The sequence below is a fragment of the Sturnira hondurensis genome, unplaced genomic scaffold (assembly GCF_014824575.4).
Source record: "Sturnira hondurensis isolate 20B ecotype Veracruz unplaced genomic scaffold, ASM1482457v3 Scaffold0017082, whole genome shotgun sequence".
Classification (NCBI taxonomy): domain Eukaryota; kingdom Metazoa; phylum Chordata; class Mammalia; order Chiroptera; family Phyllostomidae; genus Sturnira; species Sturnira hondurensis.
Window position 1 is genome coordinate 212165 of NW_028089713.1, and position 10229 is coordinate 222393.

Genomic DNA, 10229 nt, shown 5'->3' on the forward strand with positions numbered 1-10229 from the left:
AGCTCACTGGGAAGTCAGAGAAAAGGGGGCCTTGAGGACAAGTTCAGAGGATCAGCCTGGGACCAGCTGCCAGCAGCTATTGCCTTAGAGGTTAGAAGACATGTGCCTGTGAAGAAAGAACTGGGGGCGGGGGGGAGAAGGGAAAGGAAATGGCACAGGCTGCTCCACAGAGGGAGAGTGTGCAGCGGGTCCTTTTTCTTGAGGCTTTTGTCTCTCTCTTGTAGTCGAGAATCTTAGGGGAGGTCTCAGGGGAGGGTTTCAGTGGAATATTCACCAGTTCTCCAGGTGTGCTTCTTTAGGGTCATGGCCTTTGCTGATTGGTCAGTGACAGGGCAGGTCTTTAGTCCTTGTAGTTGGTCCTGGCATCTCCCACCTGGTTTTGCTGCTTTTCTGGGTCTGGAGCTGAAATACAACTGAGGCCTATATGTTATTTCCAAAGAGGAAAGGCCAGGGGAAGAAAGGTTACCCTGGGGATGAGGCCCCTGTTTTCACAGTTTTGCCCTGTGCCAGGCACCCAGGGCCTTCCCTTTGGCCCTGGTAACCATCTGTACTTGGCTGTAAATTGCTCAGCCATTGTGCTCAGCTATCTGTCCCAGTTTCCCTATCCCACTTACCAAGGAATTTCCCTAGCTTCTCACCATCCTGTCTCACTCAAGCTGAACTGGCCATTTTCGGGTCAGTTTAAAACCAGCAGAGGTAAGCAGATCACATCTTTAATGAGGAAAAATAACCCACCGGTGAAATATTTTCCAAAGGGGAATGTTGGGGGATTTTTAAGTGTGTCATCCAGCTGGAGAAACCGCACTCACTGCTCCTTTCCAGGGAGATCATCTCATTTACTGTGTGGGGATTTGTCCAGGGCATGGATTAGTAACCACCAGGAGGGCAGTTGAGCAGAAGTCAGTGCCCCACACTGCTTCTCCATGGGAGCTGAAGGGGCCAGGTCAGCTAGAAGGCACCAGCTGCCCATCAGTCAGCAGGGGAATTTCTCTCCTGAATTTTCCCTCCAGCCCACGTTGTTTCATCACTTGTCCAGAAGAGACCTGAATGGGCTGGCTAAGCTGGAGCACCCTGAAAAGTCTAAGTCCCTGCCCTGAAGGGGTAATGAGAGGTGGAAGGCTGTAGATCAGTGTATTTTCTTTGAAACTACTATCACCACCCCAGGAAAAGTTCTGCAGGAATAAGTGATAGAACAACAAGGGGACAGGACTGGCTCCCATGTGCATGAAATAAAAGCCAAAGCCTAGGGCGAGTGACTTGATACAAGTCGTGGAGAGGTAAGTGGGAGAGCCTCACCTTGCACCTCCATCCTGTAGAGCTGACTCCAGCTGCTTCCCAACACTCCCATGCTGCCTTCTCAGTCTCCAGGGTTACAGAGAAGAAACTAGAAGACATCCGACAACCAGCATCTCAAAGAGATAAAAAGGAAAGTCTCAGTGGAGTTTATTTCTAGACTGAGATGGATGGAAAAGCTCCAGCTAAGTCCGGAGAACAAAAGGTGAGAGGAGAAGTTCTGCCCAGAGCCCGGGGTCTTGTCTCGGAAGGTGGAAGGTGGGTGTCGAGTTGAGGCAGCTGTCCAGCATGCAGTCACATTCCCTTCCCAGGGCAGCTGGGCTCCCTCCCAGGAGGCCTGGGCAGATTCTAGAATTCAGGGCACAGCACCTTTCTCCTCCCTCCCTCTTCTTCTGCTCACTCCCACTCTCCCTGCCACCAGAGAGCATGATTCCTGAGAAGCTCCTGCATAATTTAGAAACAACAAATGCTAGGCGGTGACAGAAACGTGCAGATCACACAGTCAAAGTTCTTTTGTTGTTGTGGAGAGGGAAGACACTGCTCAAGGTCATTCTGTCAGCCAGAGAGGCAAGGCAGAACCTCCTTGATGCTGGTTCTCTTCACTTTCACCTACACCACACTGGCTCATTCCTTTCTTGTGTGCTGCCCTGGGTGTAGGAGGATAGCTGAGGAGTGGTCCTCAGGAGGGCAGTAAGGATTTGGTGGACCATACACCAGCCTGTGCTGAAGTAGTTGCTCCTTCCATCAGGACAGAGGGATAAGAGAGGTTCTGAACCTGGCCCTCATTCCCCAAAATGTGCAGAAGAACAGAGGCCTGTGGCCCCAGGCTCCTGAGCTGGGGCTCCCTGCCTTCTGGAGAAAGGTTTTCTGAAGGTCACTGGTAGGGCGGAAGACTTGGAGTTATTGTGTTGCCTCCTTCAATTAAAGCTGATAACTCCCTAGGGACATTTTATCTCACCCTCTGCTTCCTCATTGCCCCTCTGAGGGGCAGCCCCTCCGAGATGGCTGCCCCACTGGACTTCAGAGGAAATCAGCCCCAACACAGTGCTGTTGTGTCAACACTTAGCCTCTTTAGGAAAATTGGCCCAGAGGCCTGGACACCACCCTCAGAATTAGCCTGAACTTGGTGAATATTGATTGTGTAAACAATAGATTAGGTGCAGGCACACCTGGGAAAGGTTCCAGGTGAGAGTAGGAAGCCAGAGCTCTGAAAGGCAGGGAAGGCCTAAGGCTGCTGTGGCAGTGTCCCAGACCGGAGGGTTGCTGGGCGAGGGCCTGAGTTGCCCCTGGACTTTTCCAAATCTGACCACTCATGTGGCCCTACCTGGATAGAGCCAGCAAAGGCATTGGTGGAGATGGCCAGACAGAGCCAAGCTGCTATAGGGCAAACCCAAGGATTCTGCTTTTCTCTTGTTCTCTCCTTTCTCTTCCCTTCTCTTCTCTTTCAGCTCACCCTTCCTTTCCTCTCCCCTTGTTCTTATTTTCTCTGAGTTCCTTCCTGCCCCTCCCCCATTCTCCTTTCTCCTCTTTTAGCCCATGTCCAAGACTGGCCAGTGACCTCATGTGACTCAGTGGCCCAGTTGGGGAAGAGGGGCAGGGGGCCTCTGGCCCTGGGCCAGACCACTGACTTTCAATGCCTGGTCTTAACATTAATGGGGTATGTGGTAGAGCAGGAAGGAGAAAACAATGGCTCTTTAGTTGACTTATTTTTTTATCTGTAAGTCCCAGGAACTGCAGACAGTAGATAGATTCAAAGAACAGAGTTTTAATCAACCAAAAAGCACCCTTGAAAACTCTGTGGGGAACAAGAAGAAATATAATGTACACACTCTGTTGTTTTAATCAGAGTGGTCTGGTCTTGTTCACTATGGCTACACATGGTCCACCTATACTGTGCTGGATCCGGCACCATGGCCTAGAGGTGAACAGAGGAGACACACAGTCTTCAAGGAGCTTCCGAAGCCAGTGGGAGACACAAGAGCAGGGGGACATAGGTGCGAACCAGGGGACAGGGAGGGCTTTCTAGAAGCTGGAGAAGAAACCGAATAGGACCCTCATGCAGACAACTGCTTGGGCTGAGAGTTAATTTTTAACTCCTTGTTATGACTGGAGGCACACTACCCATGAAACAAAAAGTTTCCCCTGAAGGAATCTATTCTCCTACAAAAAAGAAAGGGGTGAGGAGAGATGGGGAGGAAAACCACTCTCTACCGGGTACACCATCAGCACTTCTAACACAGACATCGCAGTGGTGTTATGTAACAACCCCATAAGGACTCTGTCCCTGAGTAGGAAACCAATCCCTGACACTGAGTACTTTCCAAGGTTCCACCCGAGGTTTAATCTTCCAGTGGGTAGTCTTTCCACTACACAATTATTCCCAAACCTCGAGCTCCATGCTGGCAAGTGGATGCAGAGGCTGGAATCCCACAGAGGACACTTCGCTTCTCCTAAACACAGAGAATGCCAAGGCAGGGGACCCTAGGGGGCAGTGACAGGCTGGAGGTACCTGCTTTGGAGGGTGAAGATGGGGCCCAGTTTCTCTCTTAGAGATAACCCACCCAGTGCCGGCACTGAGCAGACAGAGATCCCCAAGTGACAAGGTGCTTGCCACAGACCCCACTGCTGCTCACTCCAGCTTCTCACTTGCTTCCTTCTCAGACCTCTTCATTTTTAGTGTTTTTTTGCAGGTCACCAACCAGAGAGCAGGATGGAAAATGCGTGTCATCCTCATACTGTGCCTGCTGCAAGGTGAGACCCAAACAGCTCAGATACAGAGCTTGCAAAACCAGACTCAAGCCTTCCAGGTTGTGGAGACTCCCGGTAGGCACCTTGGTGGCATTCAGCGCACACTCGGCAGTTTGGGCATAGCCATGGCTTTCTCTCCTGGGATCCAAGGCCATGCAGTGGGTACAGGGTGGGGGCAGGTTTGGGCTCAGAGGAAATAAGGGAATAAGGGAACTTCTCCTTCACAGGAGAAGGCAAATGCCTGACTTGATGATTTCCAGAATATTCACTGTTTTGATGTTCCCTATTCTCTGCTCTCTTTCATTCAAGTTAATGGCTGAAAGCCAGCTACACTGGCAAGATCAGGGCTCTGAGAGGCAACAGAGAAAGAATCAGCTCAGGCCATCTGCCATGCCCACAAGGCACCAAGAGCACATCACCGCTGTCCCTGTCACATCTCTTCTCTCTCCTCCATACCCAGTCCCACGGGGGCCTAAAACAGAGTTTGGGGTACAGAAAGGGGACAGCATCCCCAGCAAAACAAGAAGCCTTACCCAGCTGAAGCCTTTTGCCCTAGCAAAACAAGAGGCCCCAAGCATGCCTCTTTCCTCTGCACAGGCCTCCAAATCTAACTGAGTAAAAGGAAAAGGCTTCAACTGGGTAAGAGATTGGAGATGCAAACAGTCATTGAACTGGACTGGTTGTATAATTTTGTTATGCAACCAGTCTAGACTGATGAGGTGAGACTATGAAAGTATGCCTGACATTTTTATCAAGGAACAGAAGCACACAGGTGGAGTATGAAGAGGCCGCAAGAAAAAGAATAAACTTGGTTGCTGCTTTCACCAATCAAAATTAAGTCACTCGGTAAACAGGCCACACACATACTGTAGTTCAAGCCTATTGCCAAAGTAGATATAGTCACAATACTGCTTATCTGGGCTTTGACAGTGGCCCATTTCTACAAAAAGACGTCCACTGTGAACATTTCTGCAACCACTGGTCTGTGGCTATACCCGCCAGGCAAACCAGGATTCTTGTTTCACTCCACACCCCCAGCAGAAAGTATGCTGATGTGTTCTTACTATTTAACACTTCTCCTTTCCTTTTCATGCATATAAGCCACAGGCCTCTGCCAGATGTTGCCTTAGCCCTTTTACACATGTTTGGATGGCAGCTTTTAATTATTTATTTATTTTTTAAATTTATTTATTTTTAGAGAGAGGGGAAGGTAGGGAGAAAGAGAGGGAAAGAAACATTGATGTGTGATAGATACATCAATGGGTTGTCTCTTGCATGCCCCAAGCTGGCCCACAACCCAGACATGTGCCCTGACTGGGAATTGAACTGGCAACCTTTCAGTTTGCAGGCTGGCACTCAATATACTGGGCCGCATCAGCCAGGGCTGGGTGGTAGCTTTCTAAACATCTGTATCGGCACACAGTGAAAGCAACCCATGCTCTGGATGGACTTGTGTGAGAAAATTGGGCACATGAAGTGTGTTAGCTAAATTATGGCCAAGATGATTTTTGCATGCCAATGTCTCAGATGGGGCCTTGGATGTAGCTTCATTTTGTATCCTGAGTCTCCTCACCCAGGGACTCAGGTTTCTATATTGATTTTTTCTTGCCTCACTTTTAAGGAGACACTTTCTCACCTGCCTCCTAATTCTGGCAGAGTGTGGAACTTGTTAACGCCCCATACAGTGACTGTACTCAACACTCCCTCTCCTTAGACTTTTTTTCTCTGCCTGCAGCTGCAAATGCGTGGAAGGTCCTGAAGGGCCCTCAGCTGGTGTCTGGGAGGGCTGGGGGCGCTGTCACCATCCAGTGCCATTATAAGCCCTCTGCCATCAACAGGCACCAGAGGAAGTACTGGTGCCGCCGAAGCCCCCTGACGTGGCTCTGCCACACCATTGTGTCCACCAACCACTACACTCACCTTCGCTACGTTGGCCGCGTGGCTCTAACAGACTTCCCGCAGAAAGGCTTGTTTGTGGTGAGGCTGTCCCAGCTGTCCCCGCACGATGTGGGGTCCTACCGCTGCGGCATCGGAAACAGGAACGACGCACTGTTCTTCAGCATGAACCTGACCATCCTTACAGGTATGGGCTGTTGGCTGGTGAGTCAAGGTTGATAAAGTGAATGCCAGGAAATTGTAGGTGCAAGGGAACAAAGAGGTCCATGAGGGCTTTACCCAGGAGGGGTGTGATGAGGAAAAGCTGGGGCAAGGTAAGAGCTTGAAGAAGAAGGCTTTCATTTCTAAGGAAACTGCCTTCAGAAGAAAGGCAGACATTAGGGTAAATGTCCCAGCTAATGCATGCCAGCCATCCCACCCATTTACCCCAAGGTGTGTGGCACATACATTTGGAGAGAGTTCCAAGAATGTAGTGAATTGGATAATTTGGCTGCCTGTGATCATCATGACTCTGTTCAGACAAGCAGAGGAAGTGAGACAGGCAGGACAGAAGAACTGGGCCTGGGCTCTTCCTAAGACCAAACCCCTTAGCAGATGCCTGGCAGCCACCGGGCCCTCACCCTGTGTGGCAGGCTTCGGAGAACTGATCCAGGGTCAGGCACCGTGAGGCTGAGAAAGGCTGTGTCAGGCCAGTGGACTTGTTTTCTTAGATGCCACTTGCTATCTAGCCACCTGCTGAGACTGGCTGCTCCGCTATGACTGGACTTCTTTTTTTTTCTTATTTGAGGACAGTACATCCTGGGCTCCTTTTTCCCTCTAGGAAAGGGAGACACCTGTGGGCCCTGGACAGCTTGGACAGAGAATATATGGACACAAAAAATAAGATAGGGCCATAAAATGTCAGTGTTTGCAACCAACTAGAGAATACATCTGATTCTTCCAAATTTTAATTTATACAACACATTGGCCAAAGACTGTATCACTTAATGAGATTGCATTCTATGTAGCAAACACTTTCAGCCTGGCTTCCTTTGCTAAACCCTGCAGGCCACAGGATAGCCTTCCCACGTTTCCCTCTACTGTTCATACAGGTCCTCCCAGCCCCATCCCCAGAGCCACTCCAGCTGCTAGTGAGCTCGTCAGGAGATCCTTTGAAACAGCTGCTCCAGCAGCCAACAGACGGACCCCAAGAAATACCCAGACTATGGAAAGACAGGATACAGGATGGGACAGAGTTGCTCTGACTCCAGGAACCAGCAAAAGAACAGCATCGGCTAAGGGAATGCAAACCCCAGGAACCCCTAGGGTCATAGCTATAGGGAGAGTTAGCCAAGGAGAGAGTTCCATTTGGGCAACCATACCTATTTCAGAGAGCTCAGCTGCAACAATCAGAGGCATGTCCAGTGCAGCAGAAGGTGCTTGGCTGTGGGACACCAGAAGCTCGGGAGCACAGAGTGCTAGGGCCAGTGAGGAAGGGAGAGAGACAATGACTGAGGCCAATAGGCCAAAAGAGGAAGCAGAAAGGGTCAGAATAGCCCTAGATGCAGACTGGATGGTCACAGGCACCATTAGGCCATCAACCCTGGCCACAGAAAAAGGGGCATGGGAAACCTTCCAAGAAGAGAGATTGGTTTCTAAGCCACAAGCCCTAGGCTCCATTGAAGAAACTATTCAAGCTGCAGGAATGTGGACCTTGGGGCCCATGAACATGGAGATGTCATCTGCTGAAGGGAGCACTGAAGGGGAACTAGACCTCCCTGCTGGTGACAATGGTCCCCAAATAACACCAAGCCAGGACCTGGTAGCAGGACCCAGAAGATCCCCTGGCAAGGGGTCCTCCATGAAGAGGTAAACCTCCAGGCCCCCTGTCAGTTGGGGCTCCACACTGCCCTTTCCCCTGGGACACCCCTCCATGAGCTGACTTCCATGCCCCTCTCCTTCTACTCACTTCTCTCATTTTGTAACCACAAGACAGTAAAGGGCAAGGGAATAAAACCAGCCACCCTCTCTCACTGGAGATCTGTGCTAGGAGAATCCAAGCATTTTCATGTGGCTTTCAGCAAAATTCAAAGCAATGAAACCTTTGGGACTTTTTTTTTAAGATGAGGAATGGAAGCTCCAGAGAGGGGAGGTGACTAGCTAAAGCCACAAGGAAAGACTGTGGCAGAGCCAAATGCCAAGGGTAGATTCCCTGACCCTCACCCAGTCCCTCTTTGCAATATGGCTCAGTAGTGGGTCCCACACACAGATGGGGGAGTCAAGAACAGGAGTCAGGGCTCAGGAACCTGAAGACAGGGCTTCTAGTCCCAGCTCTGCTACTAACGCACCATGGGAATGAGGGCAGCCGACTCACCTTGGCCTAGCTTCTCACCTATAAAATGAGAGGTCAGGGCCAATGGCCTACAGACTGTTATTCAGCTCCAACCTCCACTCTCTGGGGCTCTCCCCACCCATGCTACTTTTACTCCAGTGCTTCTGCAGAAGAGAAGAACATCTCTCGGATCCTGACTCCTGTCTCTACGGTGCTGTTCCCTCTTATGCTTGGGGCTCTTGTCCTATGGCGAAGGAAACTTCAGAGAAAGAGTACTTGTGAGTTGAGTTTAAGTAGCCCCCAAGCTGGGAGGGGGAGAGGGCTTACCTCCCCTTACACCCTCAGGACTGGATGGGGCCAGAGTTGCTGCCGAGACTTCTGGATGTACAATAAAAGTGCTAGATTCTAGTCTGAGCCATGTAACCATTCTTGGCCTTCTCTCCTTTATTAAAATGGGAAAATCATCTTTGAATTTATATCTCAGTGGCACCCCAGAGATTAAGGAGAAGCTCTTCTGAAGATGGCAAGACCTGTGCTCACCATGGGCGTGTGAACCACATAAACATCCCCAGCAGTAGATAGTGCCGGGCCCAGAATGGGACCAAACGACATCTGCACCCCTGTGCGGCTCTGCTAAAAGTCTCTTACAGCAACGTGCCCAGGTTTAAATACCCCTGAAATTATTTTAAGCTCCATGGTGTTTGAATCTAGTGAAGAAGGACAAGATTTTCTGGGAGCAAGTAGAGGAAGTGAAGATTTTCAGACCCAGTCCCTGCCAGTCTAAGGGCTCAGAAAATTCTTGAAGGCTTGTGGTACATGGGGGTGGTTCTCAAGGAGTCAAATTCAGTGCCCAGTCCCCTCATGGTGTGCTCTGTCTGTGCAGGTCAAGACACAGAAGAGGCAGCAGGAGTCATCTTGATTCGGATGAGACATTTTGGGGGGCTGAGCCTCCAGCCCCCATGTGGAAAGGAAGATACTCCAGGATGACTCTCCTACCCATGCCACATGACTGTCCCAGAGAGGGACCCTGGACTCTGAGGAATGAAAGGATAAGCTGCTTGGTTGCCATGGGAGGAGGACCAGGACCAAACACCACGACTCTGTCTTGTTTTTCTCTGCCTGTACAAAAGGAAGCCAATGGAGCCAGGGCTCCATTTGGGGAAGCAAAGGCTGACACCCTTGGACCTACAAAGGTCAACAATTTGCCACAGTCAAGAATGACAGTATGACTCAGAGAAGGCTTTGAGAAGGGATTTATTGAACACTGGTGGAGGTCACCTAGGAAAAATGTGGAATTTCCATTCCTGGAGGTTTGAAAATGTAAGAGGCTTCCAACCAGTGTGGGGAATTACAAGATTTCAACCAACACTTCTAGCCTGTGCCAATTGCCCCCTTTCCAGACATCTGTTGGCATTTAGCGTGCTGCACGCATTGAATTACATCCACGTGTACTGGTCCTGCCTCCACACGTGGATTCTAAGCTGTTTTAGGGCAGTAATTGTGTTTTATTTCACCGTGTCCCCAGAGGGCTTCAAATCCAGGAGAATCCCCTGTGAATATTTGTGCCTGATTGGCTGACTGGAAGGGCATGGGCTCAGACGCCTCCAAGAGCCCTGCTCACACAGACGCCTTGGCTCTCCCTTCACTCGGGAGTCCCCTGGAAGGACACCCAGTCCTCCAATCACCCCTTCCCATTGGGCCCCATACTTACCATGCTGTAGACCTTTTGACCCAGTCAAGATATTCTGGGGTTTTCCTAAAATCATGGAAGGGGGGGGATATTTTTCAGTAGATTGTCACCTTCTTCACAAAGCTTCTCTTATTCAACTGCTTATAAACCCGTGATAGTGTCAATGAAAAGAGGCCTCACACTAAACCTGACAAGCTCAAGGGAGGCCTGTGTAGCAACCTTATTAACTCAGAAAACCTAAGTGACCACAAAGGATGACCTGAAATTAAATCTTATTAACTACAAGCAGTT

At 50.0% G+C, this 10229-nt stretch overlaps 1 protein-coding gene across 2 annotated transcripts; it reads left to right on the forward strand.

Moving 5' to 3' along the window:
- Window positions 1-1125: 1125 nt before the first annotated feature.
- On the forward strand, window positions 1126-9912 carry FCAMR (Fc alpha and mu receptor). Of its 2 annotated transcripts, XM_037067154.1 has the most exons (7): window positions 1126-1277; window positions 1362-1498; window positions 3984-4044; window positions 5777-6124; window positions 7029-7785; window positions 8408-8526; window positions 9132-9326. In XM_037067154.1, the coding sequence occupies exons 2-7, from the start codon at window positions 1460-1462 to the stop codon at window positions 9233-9235; spliced, it is 1428 nt and encodes a 475-aa protein (XP_036923049.1). In that variant the 5' UTR covers window positions 1126-1277; window positions 1362-1459; the 3' UTR covers window positions 9236-9326. The 2 variants fall into 2 exon arrangements, with proteins under 2 accessions (XP_036923049.1, XP_036923048.1); XM_037067153.1 differs by lacking the exon at window positions 8408-8526 and having other exon boundaries at window positions 9132-9912.
- The last annotated feature ends 317 nt before the right edge of the window (window positions 9913-10229 follow it).